At 36.3% G+C, this 15,267-nt stretch overlaps 1 protein-coding gene across 1 annotated transcript in view; it reads right to left on the bottom strand.

Annotated features, from left to right (window-relative positions):
* Window positions 1-451: 451 nt before the first annotated feature.
* Window positions 452-15,267, bottom strand: part of RAB23 (RAB23, member RAS oncogene family) — a 34,721-nt gene continuing 19,905 nt past the window's right edge. The window contains 4 exon segments of the mRNA XM_017868193.1: window positions 452-4,030; window positions 7,304-7,387; window positions 8,083-8,165; window positions 9,747-9,903. Coding sequence (XP_017723682.1) covers window positions 3,891-4,030; window positions 7,304-7,387; window positions 8,083-8,165; window positions 9,747-9,903 — 464 coding nt within the window. The 3' untranslated portion in view covers window positions 452-3,890.

Here is a 15,267-nt window from a genome sequence, read left to right as displayed (position 1 = left end):
CTCCTGACCTTGTGATCCACCTGCCTTAGCCTCCCAAAGTGCAGGGATTACAGGCATGAGCCACCGCGCCTGGCCAATGTGTTGATTCTTAACACGTATTCTTATTTATAAGAATGGGAGTATAATTTATTTTCAAATGATGATCAATCTCCTGAGTCACATTTTTACCCTCATTTAAACTATTGTCTTTTATATAGACTATAAGTGCATATAGAGTATGTTTTGCCCTATCTCAATTCCATACCATTCCCAGCATATAATATACAATTTTAGGGTAGCCCTCCTGCCATTTCTTGTTAGCACTGCTTTCAATATAATGAGGTTATTAAATATTGGCAGAGTATCTGAAATATGAAATAATTTTAGGTTGCTTTGATCTTTAAAGAAGTTGCATTATATATTTTACTATTTAGTTCCACACTGTTGATACAATCATACATATCACACAAAATTTTAGCTTTGAAATGCATTTATTTTTTGATTATTGGAATTCATCCTTCATGAAATTTTTATTGAGTAGTGTGTTTTAAATTAAGCTCCAGAGTATAACTGCAACCAAATAGCAATACATACAAGTGGTTTTCCATTCAAATTTACAAAAGCATTATTTATTAGTAACAAAAATATAGAAGGAATTCAGTTTTCCTTTTATCCCAAATTTTTTATTTTTAAAAGACCATTTACTAACATCCTACTGTAGATATTTTGAGGGAGAGATGAAAAGAAGTACCACCTAATAAAGATTATTATAGCCAAATCATCCAGTTAGCCAGGAGTTTGAATATTTCAGAGTGTACTGCCGGTTTTAAATATTTTGTTAGCAAATGAATTCATCTGTATGATGACAGACTTCCATGTTTTACAGCTGAAAACGTAAGGAGTGACAATAGTACACATGACATTCTTAACAGTTAAAACTGAGTAAGTCCTGTTCATTAGGTAGGTGCCACGTGGAACAAGCTTTCACCTCATCAGTTCATTTTGTTTTCAGAGAAACAGACAAATGATAGATTAATGGGAACATTTTATCAGGTTACCAGTAACTATTCCAAAGGTTTTGAAAAAGATGCTAATAATTAACACTATCTTATATTAAAAGGGTCCAACACTAAGTTGGGACACTAGGTCCTAAGGCCAACTCCCTATTCTAAGGTCTTCAGAAAAGGTCCAATTTCCTAAAACTCACAGGTCCAAGGAGTACATGTTGAGAGTTCTTTCTGAGCACTGCACTGCCAACTTCTAAAGCAACCACCTAAAACTTCACTCCATAATGAGGAAAGCTTTCATCCTCTTTTTGGTAGTTTTAGCTTTATTTTGAAAAAATACATGTGGGCTATGAACTTTGGGCAGATACAAAGGAAATAATTTAACCTGGTTTTATTTAACTATATTGCCTTATGTGGGTTATTCTGTATACTATTTAATTCATAGCGACTGGAAAAGGAAAGGGAAACCTGAGGAACTTGGAAACACGGCAATTATTCCACAGCAATATGTCTATGCAAAAGATTAGCCGTAATGTTAAAAAAGTAGATTAGAGTACAAATGCACAATCACCTGGAATCTTGGCAAAGTTTTTCTTCAGTATACATGGTTTCATAAAATAATTAGAGTTATTTAAGAGAATGAAGGGTCTTGGAAAAAAAATGTCAATTTTTGAAGGCTTTAAGAATTGATTAAATTGAGAAATTAACATATGGCTGACTTTCAGGCCTACCTAATTATTTTAAATGACTAATTATGGTTAGTTTTAAAATACGGCAGTGCAAATTAAAAATTCAAATATGTAACAAAGATCTCTCTTCAGTTCTTATTTTAAAAAAGACAAAACTAAGTACATAAAATTATATTGCAAATATTACAGGAACTGCAACTATCCTCAGAGATTACTTTTTTAAATATAGGTAACATGCCTTTAGCCACACAACTAATATGAAAAACAACTAGAACACATATAACAAGTGATTTTTCTGCCACTAAAGACCAAAAGATTATTTACTGCAAAATATTATTTTGTGCAAAAATTAAAGAGACAATTTGAAGAGAGTAGAAAAGATGACTCATTAGCAGTATCCACTGTTAGGAACTGAGTTTTGCCCCCAAAACCTATGTCATTGTCAGCAATGAGAGTAGTGACAACTGGTGACATAAAAATAAACATTTTATATTACTGTGAAATAGATAATGCCAGATCATTTCAATATAATGAAAAGCGAAATTTACTCTTTTAGTTTTTTTATTTTCAATCTAAAATAGCAAAGAGAACATTTACTTTTGATCACTTAACAAGGACACACCCAGGAAATTTGATTTTCTCAACATTAGGAGGACGAGGGGAGTGCAGATGGAAGACTTAAAAAACAAAAAACAAGGTAAAACACGAAAGGCGTACGTAAAACATTTTTTAGTACAAATAATGAAAAATGACTTCATGACACATTTTCCAAGAAAAGTTATTTTACATATTTTGAAATGCTGTAAAACCAGGTATATTGAAAGGGGTTATTTACAGGTTAAAAATAAAGCCATTGATGAGTGATAATCAGTTTTCACAGAGTTCACGCAATTATCTTAGCTGGAAAGCTATTGTCCCAAGTGACAAAATTTATGCTCTGACACATGATTACATGTTAAATCATTTTGTAAAAGAAATGATTTTGTATGTGGGACTGACACCTGAGAAAGTGCTATACAAACTGAAGGTTATAGAAATCTTGAAGTGATAATCTTAAAATACCATACAAAAATGTGTAAACAAAAGGATGGTTTAGAGTTGCAGGGCATTATAAAATCTGTAATTTTAGTTAAGACTAATAATAATATTTTTGTGCACTTTAAAATGGTTAGTATAATCTTGTAAGTTCAAAGCTGGGTTCTCAGTGAGCAGCAAAAGGTGTTAGATGCATCACCACACTTCACAGGACCTCCTGAATGATTACAGATGTGCTGTGTACCTTCTTAAGGGGCTTTGGCTGACCTGATGACAGCAGGAGCTCACCATGCTTATGGGTGACTATACCAAAAAGATTTTGCAATAAGGCTCACCTGGGAGATGCTCTAGCATTCAAATTCCTATACTCCTCTTTTATCTATGCTGTCAGACGAAAACTGCTTACTGCTTTTAAAAGATATAATAAACTATAAATTCTGATAGTAAAGCACTATAAAATTAGGCATGATATTTTGGCACAAAGCGCTTTTAAACCCAAGCTCATTTTGCAAAATATATGTCTAGAGTTTCTCATTTGAAAATAAAAACATATACACAATATGTAAATGGTTTTATAAGTGAATTAGAATGTACATTTTCTTAAATAATGCACATACCTTCAGCTTACTCCAGTACCAGACATCTGCATGCACAACTCACATTCTACATTACACAGATATTGCACAAGTACCAATGCCAAAATACTAATGCAGGCTGGCAAGATTTAGGGTTTACCTTTCAGTATTATTTTGTGAAAGTATTCAGATTCAATATTATTTCACAGAAAAGCTAGATGATCAATTTCAGGAAAAGAATGCTATCTTTCCTTGATCCATAGTATTAAAATCTGTAACAATATATTTAGGCATTTCATTTATGTTTTCCAGCATTTAAAATTCAGCAAAACCTGTGTTTGAAATTTCTTATAGCATTCGTTTAAAAATAGGAGAAGCTTCGTCTAATGTAAAAAAAATTAAAGGAGTCCATAGGGCAATAATTTTTCCACCAGAGGTCTCACTCTACATTCTGAAAAGCACTGCAGAGCAATATTTAAGTCTGTCACTTTCAGAGAGCCATTAGGTGCAAAGTCTGCTGAAAACCTTGTAACATACCATGACAGCTGGATGGGTTTCTTAATGAACTGCACAATGTAATTCAATTATTTTCCTCCCAAAACATCTTAGGGTATGCTACAGCTGCTAAAAGGATTTCTGTTTTTCTTGGTCCTTTGTTTGTTGGGTCTAAGATTGATGACATCTCCACCATTGAGGGTACTTGAATTCTGACCCGAGTGACTCCCACCAGATGTATTAAACACACCTGTATAAATTGAGGGAAAACAGTGATTGCTACTGACATGCCTCAGAGTTACCTGTTGCATCCAGCTTGTTAGTAAAAGTAATACTTTCAAGTATTTACAGTATCTTTAAAATTGCAGTAAAATCCAACAAAATTTACCATCTTAACCATTTTTAGGCATACGGTTCAGGGGTATTAAATACATTTGTAATGTTGTGGAATGATCACCCCTGTCCATCTCCGTAACTCTTCATATTTAAAACTGAAACTCCATACCCATTAAACAGTAACTCCCATTCCCCCTCCCTGCAGACCTTAGCAACCACCATTCTATCTTCTGTCTCATGATTTTAACTACTCTACCTTATATAAATGGAATAATAGTGTCTTTTTGTGACTGACTGATTTCATTTAGCATAATGTCTTCAAGGTTCATCCGACGTTAGAACACTGAAGCATTTCCTTCCTTTGTAACGGTGAATAATATTCCATTGCATGTATATACCACATTTTGCTTATCCATTCATACATCAATGGACACAGATTTATGATTTTAAAGCTTTTGTTTGAGTTTTAATAGCTAATACACATGGTACAAAGTTCCAAGGCTATAAAAGAGGTCACATTAGGGCTCTTTTTCACCCAGATTTTCACCCCTTGCCAGTTTTCCTCCCCTAAGGTATGCATGTTATTACTCTTCCTACTTATCCCTCCAGATACAGTTTATGCATATATAAGCTAAAATGCATATATATTCTCTTTCCTACCTAAGTTGTGGCATATTCTACACAATGTTCTGCATCTTTTAACTAACAATTTATCTTTGACATTTGAAATCAGTAAATATGATAATTTTATTTATTTATTTTTTGGAGACGGAGTCTCGCTCTGTCGCCAGGCTGGAGTGCAGTCCCATGATTTCAGCTGACTGCAACTTCCGCCTCTCGGACTCAAGTGATTCTCCTGCCTCAGCCTCCGAGTAGCTGGGACTACAGCCGTCCGCTGCCACGCCCGGCTAATTTTTTGTATTTTATAGTAGAGACAGGGTTTCACTATGTTGCCTAGGCTGGTCTCAAACTACTGAGCTCAGGCAATCCACCCGTCTGGGATTACAGGTGTGCTAGGATTACAGGCGTAAGCCACTGCGCCTGGCAAATACAATAATTTTAATAACTTATTAACTTCACATCATGTCACTTCCTCAAGAATACCTAACTTTTAGTTAACAACAGTAACAACAGTATTTGTGAGGGCTGTGTGTGTTTTAATTTAAGAGATGGGGTCTTGCTCTGTCACCAGGCTGGAGTGCAGTGGTGCAATCATAGCTCATTGCAGCCTTCAACTCCCGGGCTCTAGCAGTCTTGCCTCAGCCTCCTGGGTAACTGAGACTACAGGTACGGGAATGTGTCATCAGCTAATTTTTCCTTTTTTTTTAAGAGAGAGGATATTGCTATGTTGTCTAAGCTGGTCTCAAACTCTTGGCCTCAAGCAATCCTCCTGCTTCAACCTCCCAAATAGCTGGGATTATAGGCACGAGCAACCACACCCAGCTATTTGTGAGATTCTGTGTTAATACTAGTAAGATAGGTTTTTCCTACTTGTGCTAAAACAATAAAAAAGTGGCCCACAGATAAAAGTGATGAGTAGCTAAAAGATAAAGAACTTTATAGTTTCCATTTTGAACTGTGGTATTCACAAAATGAAACCTTCAATTTATGAATGATTTAGCATCCATGACATACAAAATTCTGGGCCAAAGACACTGTCAGGGATACAAAGGTGACTAAGACCAATTCTCACCCACAAGAAGTTTACAATGTAATAAGACAGTAAACAAGTAATGCCATATGAAATTATATGTTAAGTGTCATAAAAGAGACAAAATCTTACAGAAGGTTCAAAGGAAGGACAGATTACATCTGAAACATAAGAAAGGAAAAACTACATGAAGAAGGTAGAACTGGGCACTTGGCAATGCCCTGGACTTAGATGTCTATTCTTCTAGAAGATGGAGGCTCGGCAGTGGCTCACACCTATAATCCCAACACTTTGGGAAGCTGGGGCAGGAGGATCACTTGAGCCCAGGAGTTCAAAACCAGCCTGGGCAACACAGTGAGAGCGTGTTTCTTTAATTAAAAAAAAAGAAAGAAAAAGTACGGAGGCTGTGTGTTCTTCAGGCAGGCAGATACACAACTGAGAACTTTCTAGAAAGGCCTTGAGGAATGAAGTGTTCCTTCGACAAAAGATGGGAAAAAGGTCATTCTCAATAGAAGAAAAAAAAAATGACCAAAAGTGAAGAAGCAAGAAAGCATGGGGCATACTCAGAAAAGATCAAGACCTCTGAGAGAACCAGTAAATGGGGTACATATATATAATGGTGTGGCAGGAGGCTACACAGAAGGAAGGGCAAAACCATCTTTAAATGTTGGAATGAAGAGAATCTGCATTTACTTTGTTCCACAATATGTCTTATTAGATAAAGCATTAATCACTAGATATGAAGAAGACAAGAGTAGGGCCAAGGAGACCACACCAGGTAGAGGCTTATTGTAAGTGTCCTGTGTTCACAAAGCATTTAAGGTCTCTGATGGCAAGAAATTTTGCAATGAAAATGGCGAAGTCAGGGGAAAAAAAAAAAAGCCAGAATCCAGGAAACATCTAAGTTAAAACAGGTCTAGAAAATAATGTGTTTCTATGTATGTACTGAAGGGGGACGGAATACAGATATGAATTCCTTAAGAGACTATACAAAAGATTTAGAACCAGCAACTTTGGCTCTCATTTTCCTGGAATCCAAAGCAAGAAGAGAGACATACATGGTCAGGCAGTTATTGTGTAAGAGAATACAACACACTTGTTCTTCAGGGAATGCTAAAGTTTTGCTAGCATTTAATATAAGAAAAAGCAAAATTAGTAATGGGTAATAAGCAAGATGGTAAGAAAAGGAAAAGGTAAGAGCCAGTATAAGTACAGATTCAGAAGAATAAGTGTTATAAAGCTCCTTTATATACAGGACAGATCTTCACAAAAAGTCTTTATCTCTGCTGTGTTTAATCTATCAAATGGGTTTATAAAATTCAATGGCAAAAAAAACCCATTAACGCAATATACCTTTTAACAAGAGACCTGATACTTATCAGTTTAATAATCAGTTATCAGTTTAATAATCACTTTTAAATCACATTTCTGAAAGAAATTAGCATATTATATGTATTTTTTAAAGTAAATATAATAATAATGAATGGAAAACAACCTTACCAAGTAAATATGGGCTAAAATTTCCTAGGTACTTACCAATTTTGTTACTACTTGAATGCATTAGCTCTGGATCCTCAGCTATTTGTTGTTTGAGTTTCTGAAGGTATTTTCAGCCAAATACTTAAAACTAGAATAAAAGAAAACATCCAGAACCAGGTCAATGATTTATGCATGTAAATCTGTTATTTCACATCATTTATAATATTTATGCTTACTAAACAAATTTAAAGTTAGAATTAGGAGCATACAATCTAGTTAAAATTCAACTTTTAAAATTATTTGGGCAGTATCTGAGTACAATGATAATATTAACAAATGTGTAATGGTATTTTATTAGTAAATGAGTGAAATAATACTTGCAGTGATTGGCTCTTCTAAGTATCTGAATAGTGATTAATATTAAACAACACTAAACAGACTCAGTCTTGAAAAGATGTCTACTTTCTTTATGTGAAGAAAAGTATCCAAAACAGACATCCAAGAGAATATCTAGTTGTAGTCTAAATAATTGGCAATTCTAGAATGAGAAAAATAACTGATCATCTTTCTCTAATTTCACTTTCTTAAACTAGGAAATACTATTAAACAAATTAAAGTCATTGTAACTACCTAGCGGAATATCGACACCGTGGAGTTCTAAAACAACTGAGTTATTTTTAACGGGTAGGCATCAAAACCACATATGCATATACTCTACATACACTGCATATACTAAAAACTTGTTCTCATTATAAATATAATTTCTAAACAACACAATTTTAAAAGTGCAAGAATAAAATTTTGTTTGCAATATGTATCCTTAAAAGGCAATTTACCTTCATTCACATTTAGATCTTCTTTCACTGATGTTCTGTAGAACCTTAACTTTAACCTTTTTGCCAGTGCCTCAGCTTCCTCACTGCACATCAATTAAAAAAAAAATGCTTTACAAAGGTGCCTTCTGATAGCTTGTTTTTTAAATCACTTTTAATTACATTTACTGAATACAGTTTGGCAGGGAAGGGGGATCAGATCTTTTAGAAAATTTTCGTATTTCTTTTTAAAGGAGCTTGATATCAATGCCCAATTAAGTAAAATCAGTTGAAAGCTATGTTTTCACTTAGTGCCTGAACTGATTTTAGTCTTCACTATTCTTGAGAAATAAACACCAACTCTTATACTGTATGTGTACACAGAAGACTTTTCTATAAAGTCATTAATCTCTAGCCCTAAAATAAGAAAATACCACTTTTCTTTACATAATATTTTAATTAATTTTCTCTCCTCCTAAGAACACCTGTAGTTAAACTCTAATAATCTTATAGCGAATTACTTATTTTATTCTTACTGGCCATGAAACAATTTTGCTGCCTAAATCCGAAGTCACTATATTAATGACTGTATCTCCAAATTGTACTCCTAATTTTAGTTTTATCAGGAGTCCTGGTTGTGAACTCCTGATATTAATGTCATTAGAGAGTTGTAAACATACCCCATAGGCTCCCGCTATTCCCCTGGCTTCTGGTCTTCAGCCCCTTGGGTAGTCTCCTCCGACACTGTAATCAAGGTTGGTCTGGGTGTCCACTAACATACAAGGGACAGTATGTGACTTCTAAGACTGGGCCATAAGAAACACTGTGGCTTCTGTCGTGCTCTCTCTTGGATCACCCACTCTGGCAGAAACAGCCGCCGTGTTGTGAGAACAGGAGAGGCCCATCTGACAAGGAACTAAGGCTTCCTGCCAAGTGAATAAGCCATCATAGAAATGGATGGTCCAGCACCAGTGAAGCCTTTCTGTGAGAAGAGGCCTAGCCAACATCTCGACTGCAGCTTCATGAAAAACCACCAGCTAAGCCACTCCCAAATTCCTGACCTACAAAAACTGTGATATAATAGATGTCTGTTGTTTTAAGATACTAAGTTTTGGGTTAACTTGTTATGCAGCAACAGATAACTAACATAAGAAGACTTAAAAAAAGGTAAAAACCAAGCAAATATTTTCAAAGCTAGCAAAAATATTAATAATGCAATGAGTAAATATTTATAAACAGAAATTATCCGTTCACAAATTTGAGCATAAGAGTTCTGAATATACAAAACAATATGAATCTGAACCCTTAATTAAAATTCATCAACAAGAATAGCTACTTATTCTGGATATTACAAAATCTAGGGATGCTTTTCTTAACATTCTTAGTATATTAAGGTTTGACTTAACATGAAGAATTAGATTTCTTGTGCAAAGACAAGAAATTCTAAAAGAGCCTTCAAATTTTATTCCTTTAATTTTCTCTACTTAGGAATCAGAATGAATTTTTTAACCCAAACCAATCACACAGAATAGCTCATAGAAATTTTAAGTAAATTAAAATATTTAAGTAATTAAAGCCTTCAAAATGAAAGTATAGAATTTTCCTAGACCCTGTAAAACTATGCAAAAATTAAAATGTCTTAACTTTATAGAATGACTGTCCCTCCTCCCCCAAAGTAGCCGTCTTACTTCTTTATACAAGAATCATCCAAGAGATCAATCTTGTTTTGTACAAGTACAGTTGGTATATCTCCCACTTCAGCTACTACTTTCTCTCTCCAACTGGAAACTGCTTCAAAAGATTCCCTATCTGTGGTAGAAAACACGAGCACACAAGCCTGGGCTCCTGTAAGTTCACAGTCAATAAATCAATCAATCAATCAAGTTATTGACATTAACATATTACATTTACATTAATAACACAATCTCACGCAGAATGGGGGCAACTTTTATCCACTCAAAACAACTTTTATGTAAATAAATGTTGAACTCATCTTTGTACCACTCTTTACTTTTCAACATATAAACTCTATTCTCATTTTTACCAAAAACAGTGGTTCTCAAATGTGTTCAACTGTCAAAGTACCCTCAAAACCATACACATTCTTTTTGGAATACCATAAAATACTGATTTAATTCCATTATAAAGGCTAGAGAGAATAGTAAACTAAAATTAGAGGTTGTTGCCAAATTCTTCTTGTTAATTTGCTTCTTAATTTCTTTCAGTGCAGATTTCAGAAAATTTGTCATTTGCTTAATTTCTTTCAGCAAGGATTTATGAAAATTTATGAGAAAAAAATCATAATTTGCTCATTCTATTCACTTTTTAAATAAATTGTATTATTTTATTTCAGTAGAATACCAGCAATCCTAAGGAATATAATTCGAAAGCCAATACCGAGAGTTATATATACATACACACACACACACACACACACACATATATATATATATAGAGAGAGAGAGAGAGGGAGAGAGAGAGAGGTGGGGGAAACTTAGTTTTACCCTGTTTAACTACATAATTTTACCCACCCATACTGTATCCATTGACAATATTTTAACCATCAACTGTCATTTTAGGCTGATAATATCAAAGACTTTATAAGCAGAAACCTCTTAGAAGAAGCAGTTTTATAAATTATTAGCTATTGATTCAGGTAGCATGGTGATAAAAGCAGGCATGTAAGCAACAAGAGAAAATCATCCTGGGGGTCAAGAGGATTTCCTGAAATCAAGGCATGTTTTCTTACCATTACTGCTTCTTTACAGATCCCTCTGGTATAAAAGTTTTCTACTAAGACTCAAGATATGTCTGGGCTATATAAGACACTCTAGAGCCAAAAATAGTCTATATATCTATATATCACCGGGGGGGTGATATATGACCAAAAAGCTCTTTCTAATATTTATTTTAAAAAGCTCAAAAGATGACCCCTTAGCCCTCAGCCTCTGGAGTAACTGGGACTACAGGAGCCTGCTATCATGCACAGCTAATTCTTTGCTTTTTGTTTGTTTGTTTTTTTGTAGAGATGGGGACTCCCAATGTTGCCCAGGCTGGTCTCAAACTCCTGGGCTTCAGCAATCTGCCTGCCTCAGCCTCCCAGAGTGCTGGGATTACAGGTGTGAGTGACTGTGCCTGGCCTAAAAACAGGTTTTAATCCAAATAATAAATGAATTATTCAAAATGCAGAAAGAGAGAGACAAAGACACCCTGAGACCTCCTCAGAATGTGTGGGAAAATAAAACTGAAGAGATCACATTAGTATACTGATAAATACACTTATATGTACTTGAGCTGTAATATTTACCTCAACTATAAATTTTTTAAAAAATTATGTAATCATATTTTAAGAAACTGTGCTGGGCACGGTGGCTCACACCTATAATTCCAGCACTTTCGGAGGCCAAGGCAGGTGAATCGCTTGAGCTCAGGAGTTCAAGACCAGCCTAGGCAACATGGCAAAACCCCATCTCTACAAAAAATACAAAAATCAGCCAGGCGTGGTGGCGCACGCCTGTAGTCCCAGCTACTCAGGTGACTGAGGTGGGAGGACTGCTTGAGCCTGGAAGGTTGAGGCTGCGGTGAGCTGTGATTGTGCCACTGCACTCCAGCTTGAGAGACTCTGTCTCAAAAAAAAAAAAAAAAAAAAAAGAAAAGAAAAAAATTTGTTCTTTATCATAAAACTCAATGAATTACCTTTAAGCCTACAGCTTTATGTCCAGCTCACTGCCATTTAAATTTGAGGGCACAATAGGATATTTCCAAGTGTTCAAGGTCTCAGACACTTAACCATAAAAACCTCTTAGAGGAAGCATATATGATGGAAAAAAAAAAAAAACAGATAGTGCCAGAGATACAGGCAGTAAGAATGATTAAGAAAAGCTCAACGTTATTTAAAAAAATCAAAGACCAAAAGATAAAGTATGTCCACAAGAACCCCAAAATTATTTAGCAGGGGACAGAATGGGGAGAGACCAGAGAAATGTGGGAATGTGCCAAAGTGCTTGTGTGAAGAAAGGGAAGATGTTTACATAATCAAGGCAGGTAAAGAAACAAACCCTACAGCTGAGGCCTGTGGCCGCATGCATGGCATGTCCCCTCAGCCGGGCTTCAGTGCAGCAGTGGAAGACAGTTCCTGTGCCAGTTGCTCTTGCCCTACCTCCAGCCTATGCTGCAGGGGGCTCTGCTGTTCTGCTGGGGGCTTTTCTGATACATCCCCAAGGGGGAAGCAATACCTCTTGTGGGGTGGAAGTAACACCTCAGCCTCCCTTTGCTGGGCTCCTGACGCCTCTCTTCATGGTTCCTCAGGGAGACTGGGCCCCAGTGGCCCACAGTGATACTTAGAACACTTTACTGGTTTTTCTCCCTTCCTTGCCTCATTCTCCCTAGTCTTTCACTATACTTCCTGCGATCATGTCCCAAATAAACCTGCCCCGCTCATGTGGGGCAGTGGGCGGGCACAGAAATGCTCAAACTAAGACAGTAAGTGCCTTAAGTTAAAGGCAATCACCTTAAGAATAAGAGAATGTATGACTATTAAACCACAGAAGAAAAATGGATTTGTACAGTATAAACAACAAAATCAAAAAACAAGAACTGCAGGAAATAAAAAATCTGAAATAAGATCGCAAAAATAAGTCCTAGAAGATAAACTACAATCTCTAGAAAGAATGGTACACAAATCTCCAAAGCAGGATGGTTCACGTGATACCAAGCCTTTATATCAAATGCTGCACCACCTTGTCTGATTTGACCTAATGTATTACTAAAATGGAAACAAAATCAACTGGATTACTTTTTATGGATGACTTTTATGGTTACAATAATTCTGACAAATGTTGGACAACCACTTGTTTCCATTTCCTCTAACTGAATATCATCTTCCATTCAGACAATTAAAATACTTTGTCAAACTGTGATTCATCATGGTTCTTTTATGTTTGGAAAATCCTAATAACCAAAAGCCCTTTCTAATATTTATTTTAAAAGCTCAAAGGATGACACCTTACCCTCCACCCTTTAAAAAAAAAAAAAAAAAAATTTGACTGCGGTACCAATGAAGCATGAAACACATAAAAGATTCCAAGATTTATAAGACAGATCATCATTTGCATAATTTAGAAAGCAAATGGCTGATGATCCTGCTACACAACTCTGGAACCCCCTCAAGCACGTCAAGAATTTTTTTTTTTTTTTTTTTTTTTTTAATATGAGAAGGGGGTTAGAAAGAAAAGGGATCTGTAAAGAATTTCTTTAGAGGAAGTACTGTACTCCAGACCCTCTCTCCTGCAAAAAGGTGCGGTAGGATGGACGAGGGTGCTATCACCACCTCCTTCCTCTCAAACCTTAAAGAATGGATGCTGGCAAGACCACTTAAGGAGGATGTTATGTATTTCCAGCAACTGGGGGACATTTGGGACTAGTGATGCCTTGACTCAAGCCTGAGAAAGATGCAGTGGCTGAGAGTGAGAGTGAAAAATCAAAACCAACAGACAAAAAGCAGAGAACTATAATGGGAAGGAACTGTGCTTCCCCCAGTGGCAGAGCAAAGAATGCACATGAATTTCATAGGGGCAGAGATGAGCCACATCTAAGAGATACCAACAATGGGGCTCTGGACATGCTAAACTAAAATATGGCACCTTGATGTACCGAATATTTTAAGCTGAAGGAATTTGAGAAAACAGCAGAAGCAGGGGCGTCACTTTGATGTCCCCCAGCCCCTTCTCCGCTGAAGCAGGTCATAAAATTCAGAAAGGATTTTCTTTCTTTTTCTTTTCTTTTCTTTTTTTTTTTTTTGAGATGGAGCCTTGCTCTGTCGCCCAGGCTGGAGTGCAGTGGTATGATCTTGGTTCACTGCAGCCTCTGCCTCCTGGGTTCAAGCGACTCTCCTGCCTCAGCCTCCTGAGTAGCTGAGATTACAGGTGCCCGCCACCACACCCAACTGATTTTTCTATACTTTTAGGAGAGATGGGATTTCGCCATGTTGGCCAGGCTGGTCTTGAACTCCTGACCTCAGGTGATCCACCCACCTCGGCCTCCCAAAGGAAGGATTTTCTGACCTTCACCTGAAGGAGGTCATAAGCCCCTCAGGTGAGAGGTGACCTCCCTATACCCAGAGGAAAGGAGAATCCTCATTTCTGAAGAGAGAGGGACACCAAAAGGAATCTGAATGAACCTCTGCTGATGAATCTTGCTAAGTTTCCTCCAGTTTACTGCTCTTAGCTCCTATTTGTCCTATCACATTCTTCAACGACTTTGCACTTTTCCTCAAACCTGGTATAAAAATGCTCAGGTTTAACTGTTTATTTGGGTTTTCATTTCCTTATGAAGGCTCCTTTGTCACATAAAACTGATATTAAATAAATTTGTAAGCTTTTCTCTTGTTAATCTATCCTTTATTAGAGACCCAATCAAGGACCAAAAGAGTAGAAGGAAAAGATATTTTCCTCTCCTACAAACCAAAGTCAACAGTAAAAAAACTGTAACAGAAATCTATTTCATGTTGTCTGTATCTTTCTGTACTAACTAAAAGCACTGGTTCCTACTGCCTAGAGTCGACTTTCTAAAAAGCTTTAGAGAAACCATTTGGGATCCCAGAGGCTTCCTAATCTGTGCTCTGTTGTAACCTATTTACAAGAAGGTCTTGTTTCAAAATCTCTCACTATACAGTTAAGCCAGCATTCCAAGTCCATAATCATACCTCTGAGCAATGGCTTTGATATAATGGGTCTTCTAAATGAACTATAGTAAGATTTTTCTTTTAAAATTTTAGTTTGATTTTTATGCATCATTAATAATACATTTCTTGGATTTAAATCAGCAAGTCATAACTGTATATGGCATAGTGTTTCTACCACTACATTTGTATCTTAATTCGTTCTTTCTAGCCCTTACCTTCTCTTACTTTTATTTCTATTTAATTTCATCACTATCTATATCTGTACTAGCAGCAAATACTGTCTGACTGCCTAGGTGGCATCTCTGCCTAAAAACACCTTTTCCCCACTGTATAGTAGCCATATGGTTTAGGTAGACTAAACCTATTCTCTGCTGGAGGTGGGAGTTGTGGTGGTGGCAAGGAGAACAATGTGATCCAAGTCAGTTAATCACATCCCTCTCATTACTGCAATCAGGTCAAGGGTGGTCTAGTCAGAGAAAAGCTCAGGGCATCTGAACCACTGCTGTGGGAAGTAACCCTCTCTCCCC

The sequence above is a fragment of the Rhinopithecus bieti genome, unplaced genomic scaffold (assembly GCF_001698545.2).
Source record: "Rhinopithecus bieti isolate Rb0 unplaced genomic scaffold, ASM169854v2 scaffold_841, whole genome shotgun sequence".
Taxonomy (NCBI): Eukaryota; Metazoa; Chordata; class Mammalia; order Primates; family Cercopithecidae; genus Rhinopithecus; species Rhinopithecus bieti.
This window is presented reverse-complemented; position numbering and strand designations above follow the sequence as displayed.